Consider the following 18,392-nt stretch of genomic DNA (forward strand, 5'->3'; position numbering starts at 1 on the left):
TTTTTGAAAGAGTGGCAATCCTAGGATCGTAGAATATTTAGCAGTAGTTTGTAAAAGATTTCCTTGTTATAGTTGTAAGTTAGTTGTAAGGAGGTAAGTCATGGACGTTCAATAAATAATCCTACACTGAATTCTCTTCAAAATCCATTTTAGTATCTGTAAGCAAAACATTAAAATAATATTGGTATTAGGTTGATTATTTTGAGAAGAATGATTAAAAATAATCAAAAAATCTTTATTAAAACTTCCTACTTCTCTAAACATCTCATATTGGTGAAATTTTGGCTATTAAATAGATTAGTTATGTTGAAAAAGAATATAAAAAAAATAAATAAAGAAATATACAAAAACATTCTGAAAAGTCGTTCGCATAGTGTAATTAAATATTTTAAAATTGTTTATGTCATTCGCGGAGAATATAGCCTTGTTATATCAAATTTCGTAATATATATATGTAATAAAAAAATATAATAAATATATGCCTTTATTATTCTATACGATTTTGTAATCCACACATCGACATTTCCTCTTTCTCATTCTTGATTTGTCAAATTTTGTCATGCTCTGGTCATCAAGGGACAACAAAGCCGGTTAAAATTATATACTTTTACTATATAGCGAATAACACAGCTCGGGGCCCATAATTTTATTGTAGAAAAATTTTACAGAATGATAAGTATTGTTGTCTTTGCTATCTGAAAATTGCGGTTTTTTTAATTCGCTATTGTATGTCATTAGCGATTCTAACGAGATAAACAGCTCGCGAGCGTTTGCATTTCAGATTTTTCCAATTATTGTGAGTCGCAAGAGATGAGAAATTCCAAGTAATTCCAAGGCATAAACATGTATTCTGATATTCTGATATTTATTTTTCAGTTTTATGGGTTTCAAATGGATATCTCTATTTAACATTAGACGTTACAAATGTTTTTGTAATTAAATCATTCTTTTATAAAAAAAAGTCATTATATTACAAATAAAAGTCATCATAAACTATTGCTATCGTTGTAATTATTTTTACCTTACCTTATCTTGTTATTTCCGCAAATCAGCTTCGATCTGCCATTATAAATAAGTAAATTTTTACCTATGTTGTGTGATTGTCGATACTAAACAGATTAATCATTTTCAGATAAAAACTTTTGCGCGACGATAAATGTATTTCTCAAAAATACGTATGGGATAAGAGTAAGCCAATATTAACACATTATTGATCATATCGATATGATATGATACAGTCGCGGAATCAAGATTGAAAACAGATTCTATAAAGTGACATTCTGTCAAAGACATTCAAGGCTGCAAACGTCGTCGACAGAAGACAGAATCTAACATATAATAAAATCTTGTTGACAGAAATGTGGCAAATTGCCAACAAAGCATAATAGGAAATTGACGGCAGAGATTAAGCAGATTTTTACGTACTTACTATACAGTTTGACGCAGATTGTTAGCAGAAATAGAGCAGAATATGCATTCAACGAATAAAATACGAGCTTAATGTATACACAGTTGATCCCAATTTGTCAGTAATTTCTGATCGAATTTGTTGCCAGTCTATTGGCAAATTGCGGTCAGTTTTTGGGAATAAAAATACACATAAATAATACAATATTATTTTAAAAAATAACGGTGAAATTTAAAAACGTATAAACTAAGTTCATTAACTTCATTAACCACAACATTTGTTTTCTTAAACTTTACAACTTCTTTTTGTCATTTTAATTTAGATACATAGTAGATTGTGTAATATAATTCCATGATAATATACGATATAGAGTTAAGAGAAGCAAACAATATCGCTTAATTAACGTTATTTATATTTTCTGTAAACATCTCTATAAAAAGCTTAAATTAGATATTATGCTGCAATACAATTTCGGAATTAAAACTTCGTTGGAAGTATTCAATAATACTCCAGATAATCAAAGTATAGTCAATCTTTACTATTCACTTTTAAGTACAATTATCACAGTTATTGCATATGTACGGTTTTTGGATATGTTGCAATTTGAAAATGATCTGCCGAAACACTTGCGGATACGCTAGATGAACGTATAAGAACTAATGAAAAATATTTCAAGATGTGAAATATAAGAATATAATTTATTAAATTTTTGTCAGATATTCGTGATAATCTGAAAAATATTAGATAGTATATTAGATAGTATTACATTATCTAAACGTAATTGAATAAAAATAACAGCGGAAAAACAACTTTACTTTATCGAAACCCTCGAAATATTCCTAAAATTGTTACAAGGACATGTTCCGATAAGAAGTAACGAGAATTATGATACGCACTTTTGCGAACTTTGAAATATGACTGCTATATTAATGCTTAAGGAATTTAAGTATGCTATTATCTGTCATTATCTGCATTTAGATATTAATGATATTTTTCGCAATTTAGATATTACTAATATTTTTTTAGCGGTTCTACACTGAGAAAAAAATGTTGTTAATTTGACTAAACTCGTTTAGTTGGTGTGATTTGTTTAATGTAAATATTAATATATTTAAATCAAATATACGTGAGTAATATCAAGAAATATTTTATTTTATTTTATATAATATTTGTTGAATTAACAAATGTTAGCTTGACAGCCCGTGACCGCTGCATTTAGTTGAATCAAATAATATTTCTTTGAATCAACGATTTTTTTTTCTCAGTGTAGAGATACATATTAATATCGGTATTATTAAATTGATTATCAATTTAATAATGTAATTGTACAATTCTAGCTTCTAAAGAGACTGCGTTTTAAAGAGAACCGTACACGATCACACAGTAATACTGTCAGTACTAAAAAATACTGATAGTATTATTGATCGTGTGTGGGCAAGAATGATGGAATGAACAGAGGTAATGAAGAAGATTCGAATATTTTGATATTTGAGCATCAGTATTGGTAGTACTGTAAGTATTACTGATAGTGTGAAGTTGCGCATCATTATTTCAATCAATAATAGCAGCTATTGGGCAAGCTGAAGGAGCTTTTATGCCTTGCGACGCAGATTTCGAGTAGCCAGATAGCAATGAATTGCGTAATTTTATTGAACATACGAATATTTACCAGAACTGTGAGACAAGCATCAAATCCAACGTATATGAATAAAATAAAAAGAAATGCAACGCTCAATAAAATCGAAAGAGAGAGAAGATATTTGCTCAGCAAAATATATCACACACAGTCTTTAATAATACATTTTGACAATTGATAATACATTAGCTTATCTACAATAATTTAGCCTCCTACAACACACATACATACATATATATATATATATATATATATATATATATATATATATATACATATATATATACAACAGAAATAAATAACAGAAATAATATAAATTTTGTTAAAGAACACAGCTATCTTTCTAGTCAACAAAATTACATTTAAATGTAAAGATAATAAAATTTCGCAAAAATTACAAATAAACATTCTAAACGCCAAATATATAACTATAATAATAAAATATATAATTATAGTACAGAAAATAATAAAAAGAAATTATTATAACCACATATAGGAAACACATTTATACGATTGGAATTGTATGAAAGTTAACGGAATTTAACATTTGTAATCAAATCAACACTTATAATAAAATTACGTTGTATACATATATAATAAATTTTATTTTATAAGATTTATATAAAGTTATATACGAGTTATATGCATCGGAAAGAACAGTGTTATAAAAAATTTCTTGTAAAATTAAATTATAAAATTGTGATTTTTCAAAGCGTTCTCCATTGCGATTAACTTTTCTTGTTGCTTATTCAAAGCAATCATTATTTTTTCATGATCTGACAGTTGATTTTTATCAGAAATAATACGTTTAGCTTGTTCAATTATATCAGGATCCATTTCCATGATAGGCCAATGCTCATCACGATTTATCGAATTGTTATGAACGTAATATCTGTCGTCGTGAATGTCCATATCATCACACACGACGGTAATCTTACCGTTTTTTAAATAATACGGAAATAAAAGAATTCTGTTGATGAAGAAGCTGAAAAAATTCCATCGTAAAAAACGCGTTTTTCTGTGGCTAAACCAATTTAACGGTTCGCCGAATGCTATGTCTTCAAGATAGATGATTAGGCGTACTCGGGAGATGAGTCCGATCAGTTCAGCTCTAGACAAGATTTCATTGGTATCACTGACTGCTAGACCGTTAAGCAGATTAATCAATACAATGCCGATGAGGAAGACGAACAGCACGAACACAATGTGGCTGCAAATGGGATATGAGACAAACGAAATATCGTTAGAATTGAATTCGCCGGTGATCATGATGATAGTTTTGAAGAACGATTGTCCGGGATCGGAGAAATTCATGCTGTTCTTGAAAAGTATATGGAAAGCCAGGGCAAACGCGGCAATGAGGAACATATATGGAAACAGTAAACACACGTAATCGAGAGAAACTGTCCAAAACATTTCAAAGCTGGCGGACATTTTCGGATGTTGGGAGATCAAAGTTATCATCTGCACGGCGGACAATATGATTACCACGACGCCACTCCATAATCCTGCACCACACAACAAAATGAAGATGGATATAATTAGCACAACCTGTAGCCAGTTCTCCCAATCCAACACGTAACGGTAACGACAGCAGGCGCATTGGAAGATCTCCCGAATGGTGAAAAGTAACCCAAATACAATAACACAGGTCCGTAGAAAACTCTCCGGATAGCAGCTCCGGATACTTTTTTTGATTAGAGTACTATTCGAAACCACGTCGGAGCTATTATTAACCGTTTGCGTTCCGTTTTCATTTGGAGAATTTTCATAAGTCATGCTCAGGATATAGGCATTCAGCAGAATGTAGAATGTCCCATAAAAGACAAGATTGGAGTACAAGATGTGCCGTATCTTGAGCCACTTGAGATAGAGAAAGGACGAAAGCAACGGATGTTTCAGCAGGTGCTTGAGATTTTTGTGACGTGCGATGTATAAAAACACTTCCATCTCGCGAGTCGGCCGGTGAGTTGTATTCTGTTTCGCGAAAACGTTCTGCGGCATCAAGCAACGATAGTCGAACTCGATTACGTCTTTGTTCGTTTGATCCCTTATCTCCTTCAAGCAGTCGTCGAAGTATTCCGATAACGTGCCCACCGGGATGTCTCTAATGGGCGGTATGTTGAACTTGTTCATATGTCCAATGTAACTTCCTCGTTTGAGAAGCAGACTCATTGCTTTGCGATTATCTGCTCTGGCCGCGTAATGCAGCGGCGTGTTACCTTTTTCTTCAAAATTAAAAATTATAGAAACCTATGTGAACCTGGCACCCGACTTTCAAAAAATTAATTTTTTTACGGAAAACGTTAGCATTTCGTTTGTAGTTGTTTGTAGTAACAAAAATTTCGTTTGTAGTTTAATACATTAAAAATCATAAACATTTAAAAAATGACTCGCACCCCACTTTGAGATATCTCAAATCCGCTTGCGCCATCTTCTTCAGAATCGTTTGTAGTTGTTCGTCTCAACATTAATTTCAAAATCGAAGTTCCGTTCTTTTGCAATTGTTTAAATAATCGTGTCTTGTGAACGGTGCGACTACAAACAAAAGGAAAATCACTACAATCAACTAGAAACGATTCCACATCGAGTCCCGCAATCAGTTTTAAGATATCTAAAAAATTGGCAAACTCACACTTTTCATTTATTGCAAAAATATCACATCTTTTTATCGGTGCAACTACAAACGAAAGGAAAATCACTACAATCAACTACAAACGATTCTACATCGATTCCTGCAATCAGTTTTAAGATAATTAAAAAATTGGCAAAATCAAACTTTTTATTTATTGCAAAAATATCATATCTTTCGAACGATGCAACTACAAACAAAAAGAAAAGCACTACAAACAACTACAAACGATTCTGAAGAAGATGGCGCAAGCGGATTTGAGATATCTCAAAAATTGGCAAAGTTAGGTTTTTTTATTTCTTTGAATTGTTGTAACTTTTAAACGGTTCAACTACAAACGAAAAGAAAAGCACTACAAACAACTACAAACGATTCTGAAGAAGATGGCGCAAGCGGATTTGAGATATCTCAAAGTGGGGTGCGAGTCATTTTTTAAATGTTTATAATTTTTAATGTATTGAACTACAAACGAAATTTTTGTTACTATAAACAACTACAAACAAAATGCTAACGTTTTCCGTAAAAAACATAATTTTTCGAAAGTCGGGTGCCAGGTTCACATAGGTATTATAGAATACAATCAGAACGAATCTATAGAGTTTTTAGAAAGAGTATAATAGTCTCGAAAAAATTGAGAAATAATCTATTTATGTTGAAAAGACTATTGTTTCTCTGTTATTTATGATATTTCATACTCACTGTCAGTGCAACGGACATCCACGTTATTCTGTTCCAGAATTAATTCCAGACACTTTAGCAGATTCGACGTATCGTCGACTCCTTGTTTTCCTGGCACTCCCAGCTCCGCGCAGACGCTCAGAATCAAATCGTTGGCCATCTCGGGTTCCACCCTCAGCAATTCTCCAAGAATAACATGATGACCATTCTGAACGGTCGCACGTGCGGCTTTTCTCACGTTCAAGTGCTTTCCTCCAAATCTCTTTAGAATTGCCGTCACTGCTTGTCGAAAGTTATGTTGCGCGGACATCGTTAGCAGATTCTCGGCCATCCTAATAGGAATCTCTCCCTGGAAGGCCTTCATACATTTCAGGAAGTTTGTCTCGTCTCCGTCGTTTAGATAGTATTTGAGGTCTTGCGCGTTTACTTCCCAATTTTCGTTTTTGAACGGTAATTTTTCCGACAGTTCCTTTTCCATTTCCGGGAACTTTTGCTCGATTACCTCTCGCGTCGTCTGGCCATTGTAATCTTTATACCTGTCCACTTCCAGACGGTGTGCGTACTTATCCAGCATCATCTTCACCATGTTGCGTTGGCCCTTTATTGCCGCCAAGTGAAGGGCTGTTAGGTTCTTATTGTTGAGTATTCTGGCGCTCGCGCCCTTCTCCAGCAACAGATCGGCACATCTCAGGTCATTTTTTTCAACCGCGATGTGCAGAGCGGTCCGCTGTTCCACCTCCAGATCTAGATCTATTGTACGTTGCGCTAATAATATTGCCAAAGTATCTATGTGTCCGCCTTTAGCAGCGAAATGAATGGGAGCGCAATTATGTATCTCGTTCACTCTGTTTATTTCTGCTCCTTTGCACAATAGGAACTGGACGAACTCCGTTAGGTCCTCCCTACTGGCTATATCGAGATACGTGTTTTCGGTGATGGGGTCGACATAACTGACGATTGTAACGGCTGGTTGCTTTTCCGAATTTTCCTCTACAATCTGTTTGAAAGACTGAAAGTCGTTGCGGTATATGGCCTCTATCAGAAGATTACGAATTTCTATGATGTTTGGAGAAGGGTCATTGCTGGTTAATAAGTTCTGCAGTTCAATCATTCTGTGATGCATTTTGATGTCTAAAAATAAAACATGAATTAGAATATTAACAATTAATCAATTATTTTATGAAGTGATATAATAATGTATTTATTTATTCTGTTAAAAGTTAAAACAATTTTATTCTCCTTACAATTAGCTTTCCTCTCAACTTATTTCTACAACGTTTTCCTCATTCACGCCTCACATTTACACACGCAACATCATATTTTAATACTTTTATAATTGCCACTCATGCTTGTCTCACAGCGTGCTCGTTTCTTCGTTCGTTTTATCTCTGTGGTTTAAGTTAGGTAACTGCACTTCTTACTTTTTTGTTTCTTTTAAATTTCTTTTTCCCTCTATACTAATTTTTCACAAATCAAGTTTTTTCTATTTCTCCTGCCATCCATTCTCGATTAAATATTTTTTATATAAAAAATATATATATAATATATATATAATCTATATATATAAAATAGAATGTCTGTATGTATGTTCTTTATACACTCTTAAACTATTCGACCGAATTTTTGCCAAAAGTATATAAAATAGGGGTAGAATTTTCCGGGGAATGCTATAGAGTGTATAGTTTTTTGTTACCGATCTTTTTGGGAACCGGTACCGAAATTTTTCCAATTTTTCGGGAATTAATTTACCGAATCTTAAAGATTTATATGTGAAACAGGGGTAGAATTTTCCGGGGAGTGCCATAAAGTGTATAATTTTTCGTTACCGATCTTTTTGGAAACCGGTATTCAAAATTTTTCAAATTTTTCGGGAAATAATTGAGTGAATCTTAAAGAATTGTATACGACGGAATTGACCCAGATAGCACAGTGACGTCAAATGACGTATTAATTCCGTCATAATGCCGTCTCTAACGTCATTATGACGGCATTATGACGAATTAATTGTCACTGTCCTATCTGGGGAACTTCAGTCGATAGAAAAGTGATATTTTTCAATTTATAGCATTTTTGTGGATTGGTGTGTATGTATGTTTGCTTAACTACTCATTCGTTAGTGGACCAAATTTTAAAGTGGTATATATGAAATAGGGGTAGAATTTTCCGGGAGTGCCATCATGTGTATAGTTTTTCGTTACTGATTTTCTGAAAACTGATTTTTCTAATTTTTTTAATTTTTCGGGAAATAATTGACCGAATCTTAAAAAATTATGTATGAAACAGGGGTAGAATTTTCCGGGAAATGCTTTTACATTAATCTACCGATTTATCGATTTAGTTAAAACCGGTTTAAAAATTTTATTAATTTTTCGAGGATATAAAGGATTCTTTGCAATTGCCTGATAAAGGAATTTTTTTTTATTAAGGATATTGAAACACAAATGAAGTCGTTTGAAGAAAAACGACTCCCGGGCGAAGCCCGGATAACCAGCTAGTTATGTATAAAATATATCCATATGTTTTCTTTCTTTTGTATAATTTCTACCCTACGAAAAACAATTCTCGAATTTTTCTCATTATTTGTTCTGTACATACGAATAGAGATTATGCAAGAAAAGGAATACACATATAGACATATTTTATATATAATTTTATATATAATTTTATACATATTTATATGTATGTTTTTATATAAAAAATTGTTTACCGGCTTATTTCTCCTTCCTCCGAATCAATCTCTTCCTCTCTCTTTCGAAAATTTCCTTCTCTTCAAGTTCTATTTTGACAAACCCTTGCTCCTCCTTATTCTGGTAAAGACAAATGCAGAGAAATAAATTAAAGGAGTGGAAGGGAAAATGAGAGGTGGTCATAGAAATTCAAAAGCAAGTTAGAGTCTCTATGGCCACCTCTCATTTTCCCTTCCACTCCTTTAATTTATTTCTCTGCATTTGTCTTTACCATGTATCCTGTAATGTTCTCCAGGGTACTTCCATTATCCTACCAATGTAATTTTGAAACTTGCGCATGTTTTGCACGACCCTAAAAAGACACAACAGATAATATATTATTTTTGCAATATTAAGCACAATTATTACAATTAGCACATGTGTATTATTTCAGTCTCGTAGCACTTCACTTACAGTCTAGATAAAGCAAATTAGAATAAAGGATCACAATATAGTTCAACTGGCAAGAAGCACGTCGAAACATTGGTGAATAACTCTCGTGCGAGTAAGAACGCGATTAAAATATATACATCTGGTTTGCGGTACACAATTTATACTTAGAATAACTCCGGACAAGCCCAGTGATAGTGCGACCGCACGCGGAAGCGACTGATACAGTTTGTATTGATAACGTTCGAGCGGTTCGAGAGTATAATTCAGTATATAATATTTGAACTTTATTCGTATAGATATCGAAAAATATCGAAGAAGAGATAATTTGTATATTGATATACAGCACTAATAAAACTCATTACCAATTAATACAATTATCATTACTCATTAGCAATAGATACTATCAATGTATATTAATAATAATGATTAAATATTATTTAATTAAACAGTTTTTAAATAGTTCGTAAATACTACGATTTTTTCCGATATAACTGTCTTGAGAACTACTGTAACAGATGTTTCTCGTAATAAATATTGCTTTACATGTGTTAACGGCAATTCGCCAGTATATTGGGATGTACGTACGATATCTTGAATACATCACCAAGATAACTGTCTTGCCCGAGCAATAAAGCCACCACTTCGTGACAGTTTGCCTGACTTGCGTAATACAACGGCGTGTTACCTAGGTCTGTAAAATATAAAATTGATCAGAGAACGTCTGTAAAAGGTTTGCAAATCACATTGCGTCAACACCCGCGAGGACCATCGCAATGCTTTGTTTTAATTAGACAGTCGGATTCCCCTAGTCCGTGCCAGTTCTGAGCTGAGCGTTGAATGGCGGCCGAAGAGGACGACCACGACAGCTCGCGCCGCCACGGAAGCCTCGCAGCAAGGAAGATCTGCTGGAGGCCAAGGCACGGGACCGAGCTCGGATACCCGGGACCGGCGCGAGAACGCCGATCGGTTCACCTCGCCCAAAAACTATTTGTTGATATGTGAAAAATATAATATTTTATTACCGGAACAAAAAAAATATATTAAGCCGTATATGTGCGTATAGCCGTCGCGCGTTTGTCCGAAGAAATCCGCTCTCTCAACCGGTCCCATCCCATCCAAGTAGTATACCGGCGCCTTGTCGCTTGACATCGATGATCGAACAGGGTAGTGGTGATTCTCTGACTCTGACGCTTCTTTCTTTCTTATACTTGCTTATTTTGGTGAGCATAAAGCTATCGTATAACAATATTAACAATACAGATATACGAATAAATCTTTTTTGCCAGTCAGCGTCGAATATTATTTTATATTAAATATTATTAAATATTTTATATTTTATATTAAAAATGCCATATGACAAAATTTGGAATATCAGAAAATTCTTAATAAAAGAGAAAAAATGCAATAATTATATAATAATAAATTTAATTTTTTATAAGTTCTATAGTCTGTCAGCAACTTTTCGGAAATATTACAAATGCAATTAATGTTGTATGTGAAACATTCAAAAATATAACGCGTGCAATGCAAACGTAATAATAGTTTTATCATGTATCAGAAATGTTTCTAAACCATTGCATCTGCAATATTTCTCCCGCAATATTGTAGAAAATTCACTGACTGCAATTCAATTTTTCATTACCGACGCAATCTTTCGGAGATTTTTCACAGGTATTTTAGATGCGGTGTTGCGTTTGATATGTTACAGAAATATTATTCGTGCAAAGTAAACATAATAGTGCTTTTGTAGTGCTTTGGAAATGTTTCTGAAATATTGCATCTGCTACATTTTTTTGCAATATTACAGAAACTTATAAAGATTGTAAACAACTTTCTGAAAGATTTCAGACATATTGTTAATGCAATATTGCAAAAAACATGGTGCAGGTACATTTTTGAAATATTTTAGATGCATAGTTGCAAGTGACATGTTAATGAAGTGTTTCTGCATTGTTTCCGAATATTTCAATATTTCAGCAACATAACATGCCGAGTGGGTAGTGTATATTAGATAGTATTACATTATCTAAACGTGATTGAATAAAAATAACAGCGGAAAAACAACTTCACTTTATCGAAACCCTCGAAATATTCCTAAAATTATTACAAGGACAGGTTCCGATAAGAAGTAACGAGAATTATGATACGCACTTTTGCGAACTTTGAAAAATGACTGCTATATTAATGCTTAAGGAATTTAAGTATGCTATTATCTGTCATTATCTGCATTTAGATATTAATGATATTTTTTTAGCGGTTTTAGAGATACATATTAATATCGGTATTATTAAATTGATTATCAATTTAATAATGTAATTGTACAATTCTAGCTTCTAAAGAGACTGCGTTTTAAAGGGAACCGTACACGATCACACAGTAATACTGTCAGTACTAAAAAAATACTGATAGTATTATTGATCGTGTGTGGGCAAGAATGATGGAATGAACAGAGGTAATGAAGAAGATTCGAATATTTTGATATTTGAGCATCAGTATTGGTAGTACTGTAAGTATTACTGATAGTGTGAAGTTGCGCATCATTATTTCAATCAATAATAGCAACTATTGGGCAAGCTGAAGGAGCTTTTATGCCTTGCGACGAAGATTTCGAGTAGCCAGATAGCAATGAATTGCGTAATTTTATTGAACATACGAATATTTACCAGAACTGTGAGACAAGCATCAAATCCAACGTATATGAATAAAATAAAAAGAAATACAACGCTCAATAAAATCGAAAGAGAGAGAAGATATTCGCTCAGCAAAATATATCACACACAGTCTTTAATAATACATTTTGACAATTGATAATACATTATCTTATTATCTACAATAGTTTAGCCTCCTACAACACACACATACATACATATATATACTATACTATATATATATACACAACAGAAATAAATAACAGAAATAATATAAATTTTGTTAAAGAACACAGCTATTTTTCTAGTCAACAAAATTACATTTAAATGTAAAGATAATAAAATTTCACAAAAATTACATATGAACAATCTAAACGCCAAATATATAACTATAATAATAAAATATATAATTATAGTACAGAAAATAATAAAAAGAAATTATTATAAACACATATAGGAAACACATTTATACGATTGGAATTGTATGAAAGTTAACGGAATTTAACATTTGTAATCATATCAACACTTATAATAAAATTACGTTGTATACATATACATATAATAAATTTTATTTTATAAGATTTATATAAAGTTATATACGAGTTATATGCATCGGAGAGAACAGTGTTATAAAAAATTTCTTGTAAAATTAAATTATAAAATTGTGATTTTTCAAAGCGTTCTCCATTGCGATTAACTTTTCTTGTTGCTTATTCAAAGCAATCATTATCTTTTCATGATCTGACAGTTGATTTTTATCAGAAATAATACGTTTAGCTTGTTCAATTATATCAGGATCCATTTCCATGATAGGCCAATGATCATCACGATTTATCGAATTGTTATGAACGTAATATCTGTCGTCGTGAATGTCCATATCATCACACACGACGGTAATCTTACCGTTTTTTAAATAATACGGAAATAAAAGAATTCTGTTGATGAAGAAGCTGAAAGGATTCCATCGTAAAAAACGCGTTTTTCTGTGGCTAAACCAATTTAACGGTTCGCCGAATGCTATGTCTTCAAGATAGATGATTAGGCGTACTCGGGAGATGAGTCCGATCAGTTCAGCTCTGGACAAGATTTCATTGGTATCACTGACTGCTAGACCGTTAAGCAGATTAATCAATACAATGCCGATGAGGAAGACGAACAGCACGAACACAATGTGGCTGCAAATGGGATATGAGACAAACGAAATATCGTTAGAATTGAATTCGCCGGTGATCATGATGATAGTTTTGAAGAACGATTGTCCGGGATCGGAGAAATTCATGCTGTTCTTGAAAAGTATATGGAAAGCCAGGGCAAACGCGGCAATGAGGAACATATATGGAAACAGTAAACACACGTAATCGAAAGAAACTGTCCAAAACATTTCAAAGTTGGCGGACATTTTCGGATGTTGGGCGATCAGAATTATCATCTCCACGGCGGACAATATGATTACCACGACGCCACTCCATAATCCTGCACCACACAACAAAATGAAGATGGATATAATTAGCACAACCTGTAGCCAGTTCTCCCAATCCAACACGTAACGGTAACGACAGCAGGCGCATTGGAAGATCTCCCGAATGGTGAAGAGTAACCAAAATACAATAACACAGGTCCGCAGAATACTCTCCGGATAGCAGCGAATTAGGAGAGTATTTCCCAAAGCTATGTCGAAGCTATTACTGACTCTTGGCGTTCCGCTATCGTTCGGAGAATTTTCATAAGTCATGCTCAGGATGTAGGCATTCAGCAGAATGTGGAATGTCCCATAAAAGACAAGATTGGAGTACAAGATGTGCCGTATCTTGAGCCACTTGAGATAGAGAAAGGACGAAAGCAACGGATGTTTCAGCAGATGCTTGTGATTTTTGTGACGTGCGATGTATAGGAACACTTCCATCTCGCGAGTCGGCCGGTGAGTTGTATCCTGTTTCGCGAAAACGTTCTGCGGCATCAAGGAACGATAGTCGAACTCGATTACGTCTTCGTTCGTTTGATCCCTTATCTCCTTCAAGCAGTCGTCGAAGTAGTCCGACAACGTGCCCACCGGGATGTCTATAATGGGCGGTATGTTGAACTTGTTCATATGTCCAATGTAACTTCCTCGTTTGAGAAGCAGACTCATTGCTTTGCGATTATCTGCTCTGGCCGCGTAATGCAGCGGCGTGTTACCTTTTTCTTCAAAATTAGAAATTATAGAATACAATCAGAACGAATCTGTAGAGTTTTTAGAAAGAGCAGCCTCGAAAATTGAGAAATAATCTATTTATGTTGAAAAGACTATTGTTTCTCTGTTTATTTATGACATTTCATACTCACTGTCAGTGCAACGGACATCCACGTTATTCTGTTCCAGAATTAATTCCAGACACTTTAGCAGATTCGACGTATCGTCGACTCCTTGTTTTCCTGGCACTCCCAGCTCCGCGCAGACGATCAGAATCAAATCGTTGGCCATCTCGGGTTCCACCCTCAGCAATTCCCCAAGAATAACATGATGACCATTCTGAACGGTCGCACGTGCGGCTTTTCTCACGTTCAAGTGCTTTCCTCCAAATCTCTTTAGAATTGCCGTCACTGCTTGTCGGAAGTTATGTTGCGCGGACATCGTTAACAGATTCTCGGCCATCCTAGAAGGAATCTCTCCCTGGAAGTCCTTCATACATTTCAGGAAGTTTGTCTCGTCTCCGTCGTTTAGGTAGTATTTGAGGTCTTGCGCGTTTACTTCCCAATTTTCGTTTTTGAACGGTAATTTTTCCGACAGTTCCTTTTCCATTTCCGGGAACTTTTGCTCGATTACCTCTCGCGTCGTCTGGCCATTGTAATCTTTATACCTGTCCACTTCCAGACGGTGTGCGTACTTATCCAGCATCATCTTCACCATGTTGCGTTGGCCCTTTATTGCCGCCAGGTGAAGGGCTGTTAGGTTCTTATTGTTGAGTATTCTGGCGCTCGCGCCCTTCTCCAGCAACAGATCGGCACATCTCAGGTCATTTTTTTCAACCGCGATGTGCAGAGCGGTCCGCTGTTCCACCTCCAGATCTAGATCTATTGTACGTTGCGCTAATAATATTGCCAAAGTATCTATGTGTCCGCCTTTAGCAGCGAAATGAATGGGAGCGCAATTATGTATCTCGTTCACTCTGTTTATTTCTGCTCCTTTGCACAATAGGAACTGGACGAACTCCGTTAGGCCCTCCCTACTGGCTATATCGAGATACGTGTTTTCGGTGATGGGGTCGACATAACTGACGATCGTAACGGCTGGTTGCTTTTCCGAAATTTTCTTCACAATCTGTTTGAAAGATTGAAAGTCCTTGCGTCCTATGGCGCCTAACAAAAGCTTATGAAGATTTCGCATGGTGTTTGGAGGAAGGTTGTTGCTGGTTAATAATAAGTTCTGCCTTTCAATCGCTCCGTAATGCATTTTGATATCTAAATAAAGTAAAGCATGAATTAGAATATTAACAATTAATCAATTATTTTATGAAGAGATATAATAATGTATTTATTTATTCTGTTAAAAGTTAAAACAATTTTTTTCTCCTTACAATTAGCTTTCCTCTCAATTTATTTCTACAACGTTTTCCTCATTCACGCCTCACATTTACACACGCAACATCATATTTTAATACTTTTATAATTGCCACTCATGCTTGTCTCGCAGCGCATGCTCGTTTCTTCGTTCGTTTTATCTCTGTTTAAGTTAGGTAACTGCACGCGTATCTATCTTTGCGATTACCCTTTCCGTTCATGAGGGAGGGAGAGAGATAGATATATCTAGATATATGCGCGAATCGGTTGCGCAAGGGAACCCTCCTTCTTTTTTCCTCTCTCTCCTCCTCCTCCTCCTGCTCCTTTCCCTTCTTTCTTTCTTATTCCTTTTTAATTTTTGTTCTTTCTTCAATTCTCTCTTTTTTCCAGTTTACCTTCTCTTTTTCTGTTACTCTCTCCAATTCTCTAGTTTATTTCTATTCAGTTCCAATTTCTATGCTACAGCATTTGCATATTTCGTATTAGCTGTTCCTTCTATCCTCCCAAATCCTGTATCTTTTCCGTATAAATAGTCCAACTTAAAGTTTTTCCGTACATTTAACACAATATCTTTTTTCTTCTTTCTCCTAATGTTTTCCCTTTTATAGCACTTTGAAATCTGAATTTAGCCCTTCTTCATCTACTATTACCTCTCTATTCATTTTTTAGATATTCCGATATTCTTTTTCTCCCGTATCATCTATTATATATTTTAAACGATTTATCTTTTCTTATTATCTTTTCTTATATTTTTGTTTCTTTTAAATTTCTTTTTCCCTCTATACTAATTTTTCACAAATCAAGTTTTTTCTATTTCTCCTGCCATCCATTCTCGATTAAATATTTTTTATATAAAAAAATATATATGAATATATATAATTATGTATAAAATATATCCATATATGTTTTCTTTCTTTTGTATAATTTCTACCCTACGAAAAACAATTCTTGAATTTTTCTCATTATTTGTTCTGTACATACGAATAGAGATTATGCAAGAAAAGAAATACATGTATAGACATATTTTATATATAATTATATATATTTATATGTATGTTTTTATATAAAAAATTGTTTACCGGCTTATTTCTCCTTCCTCCGAATCGATCTCTTCCTCTCTCTTTCGAAAATTTCCTTCTCTTCAAGTTCTATTTTGACAAACCCTTGCTCCTCCTTATATTTCTCCTTCCTCCGAATCAATCTCTTCCTCTCTCTTTCGAAAATTTCCTTCTCTTCAAGTTCTATTTTGACAAACCCTTGCTCCTCTTTATTCTGGTAAAGACAAATGCAGAGAAATAAATTAAAGGAGTGGAAGGGAAAATGAGAGGTGGCCATAGAAATTCAAAAGCAAGTTAGAGTTTTTATGGCCACCTCTCATTTTCCCTTCCACTTCTTTAATTTATTTCTCTGCATTTGTCTTTACCATGTATCCTGTAATGTTCTCCGGGGTACTTCCATCATCCTACCAATGTAATTTTGAAACTTGCGCATGTTTTGCACGACCCTAAAAAGACACAACAGATAATATATTATTTTTGCAATATTAAGCACAATTATTACAATTAGCACATGTGTATTATTTCAGTCTCGTAGCACTTCACTTACAGTCTAGATAAAGCAAATTAGAATAAAGGATCACAATATAGTCCAACTGGCAAGAAGCACGTCGAAACATTCGTGAATGACTCCCGTGCGAGTAAGAACGCGATTAAAATATATACATCTGTTTTACAACAGATAAGAAATACGATCTCTCCTAGCGGCTGGCTTATACTCGCTCAAAGAAGTAAGATTATATCATTAGCAGTACACAATTTTATACTTAGGATAACTCCGGACAAGCCCAGTGATAGGACTGATACAGTTTGTATTGATAACGTTTGAGCAGTTCGAGAGTATAATTCAGTATATAATATTTGAACTTTATTCGTAGATATCGAAAAATATCGAAGAAGAGATAATTTGTATATCGATATACAGCACTAATAAAACTCATTACCAATTAATATCAAAGGTGGTTACTTTCACTAAATAGTAACTTTTAATATCACAATTTTAGAAAAAAAATTTTCAAGTAAAAATTATTTTTTCGCGTAAAATCGACTCACGTTGAAATTTTGATGGAATGCTATTAAAAAAAAATAATGTTTATCTTTACTGCCCTTCAGAGGGGAAGGGGTTCCTGGAAAATAAAATTTAGCTCACGTAATAGCTCATTTCCAGTCGACAAAATTGGCTAATAAGAACATTGACTTACAATTAATTGATCCGTTCTATAGTTATTTAGTTCTAACACTTTATTTGGTCCATTTTGTATGCATATATACATATACAAATTTTTTAATTTTGTCATAAAAATCTAACATCACATGGCTGTAACAATTTTATTTATAATAATAACAGTTGTATGTATAAATTGTGGGATTATATTCTCTAGAAATATGTAAAAAGATAATAAATGGACCAAAATAACAAATTTAGAATGAGGAAAAGTTAAAAATAACGAAAAATACAAAAGATGCAGTTATGAGCGAGAGCAGCTCTGTGTACACTTTGGATGTGACACGGCATCCTTCGATCGCCAAAGGAAATTAAAAGGAAGGTAAAAGTGATATGATCATGTAAGATATTACAAAAGGTAAAATTTTATAATCATTAACCGTATAACATGAAAAACGGAAGGAAGAAGGAATCAGAAAGAGATGGATATAAAATTTACAATAAGCTATCAATA

The 18,392-nt window shown here is 33.8% G+C and overlaps 2 protein-coding genes across 8 annotated transcripts; both read right to left on the reverse strand.

Moving 5' to 3' along the window:
- Positions 1 to 1,924: 1,924 nt before the first annotated feature.
- Positions 1,925 to 12,117, reverse strand: LOC139770973 (transient receptor potential cation channel protein painless-like). 3 transcript variants are annotated; one of them, XM_071703323.1, is made up of 5 exons: positions 9,495 to 12,117; positions 9,313 to 9,393; positions 9,062 to 9,155; positions 6,376 to 7,485; positions 1,925 to 5,272 (listed from the first exon to the last, which is right to left on the reverse strand). In XM_071703323.1, the coding sequence occupies exons 4-5, from the start codon at positions 7,475 to 7,477 to the stop codon at positions 3,729 to 3,731; spliced, it is 2,646 nt and encodes an 881-aa protein (XP_071559424.1). In that variant the 5' UTR covers positions 7,478 to 7,485; positions 9,062 to 9,155; positions 9,313 to 9,393; positions 9,495 to 12,117; the 3' UTR covers positions 1,925 to 3,728. The 3 variants fall into 3 exon arrangements, with proteins under 3 accessions (XP_071559424.1, XP_071559422.1, XP_071559423.1); XM_071703321.1 differs by having other exon boundaries at positions 9,062 to 9,161; XM_071703322.1 differs by lacking the exon at positions 9,495 to 12,117 and having other exon boundaries at positions 9,062 to 9,161; positions 9,313 to 9,473.
- A 125-nt stretch (positions 12,118 to 12,242) lies between these two features.
- Positions 12,243 to 18,248, reverse strand: LOC139770970 (transient receptor potential cation channel protein painless-like). Of its 5 annotated transcripts, XM_071703309.1 has the most exons (6): positions 17,264 to 18,248; positions 17,082 to 17,162; positions 16,782 to 16,930; positions 15,760 to 15,913; positions 14,444 to 15,559; positions 12,243 to 14,302 (listed from the first exon to the last, which is right to left on the reverse strand). In XM_071703309.1, exons 4-6 carry the CDS (start codon positions 15,794 to 15,796, stop codon positions 12,771 to 12,773), a joined length of 2,685 nt encoding a protein of 894 aa, XP_071559410.1. In that variant the 5' UTR covers positions 15,797 to 15,913; positions 16,782 to 16,930; positions 17,082 to 17,162; positions 17,264 to 18,248; the 3' UTR covers positions 12,243 to 12,770. The 5 variants fall into 5 exon arrangements, with proteins under 5 accessions (XP_071559410.1, XP_071559411.1, XP_071559414.1 ...); XM_071703310.1 differs by lacking the exon at positions 15,760 to 15,913 and having other exon boundaries at positions 16,738 to 16,930; positions 17,082 to 18,248; XM_071703313.1 differs by lacking the exons at positions 15,760 to 15,913; positions 16,782 to 16,930 and having other exon boundaries at positions 17,264 to 18,247.
- Positions 18,249 to 18,392: the final 144 nt, after the last annotated feature.

This window comes from Temnothorax nylanderi, unplaced genomic scaffold, assembly GCF_030848795.1.
Source record: "Temnothorax nylanderi isolate EJ_2023f unplaced genomic scaffold, tnyl_v1.0 TNYL_tig0035_pilon, whole genome shotgun sequence".
NCBI lineage: Eukaryota > Metazoa > Arthropoda > Insecta > Hymenoptera > Formicidae > Temnothorax > Temnothorax nylanderi.

What these genes read in the sequence shown, in the direction of transcription:
- LOC139770973 (XM_071703323.1), bottom strand. Translation starts at nt 7,477, where the DNA reads ATGCATCACAGAATGATTGAACTGCAGAACTTATTAACCAGCAATGAC. An exon ending in GGATGTCCGTTGCACTGACA is followed by an intron (nt 5,273 to 6,375) that starts GTGAGTATGAAA and finishes TTAATTTTGAAG; the next exon opens with AAAAAGGTAACACGCCGCTG.
- LOC139770970 (XM_071703309.1), bottom strand. Translation starts at nt 15,796, where the DNA reads ATGCGCTGCGAGACAAGCATGAGTGGCAATTATAAAA. An exon ending in CATGAGTGGCAATTATAAAA is followed by an intron (nt 15,560 to 15,759) that starts GTATTAAAATAT and finishes TACTTTATTTAG; the next exon opens with ATATCAAAATGCATTACGGA. An exon ending in GGATGTCCGTTGCACTGACA is followed by an intron (nt 14,303 to 14,443) that starts GTGAGTATGAAA and finishes CTAATTTTGAAG; the next exon opens with AAAAAGGTAACACGCCGCTG.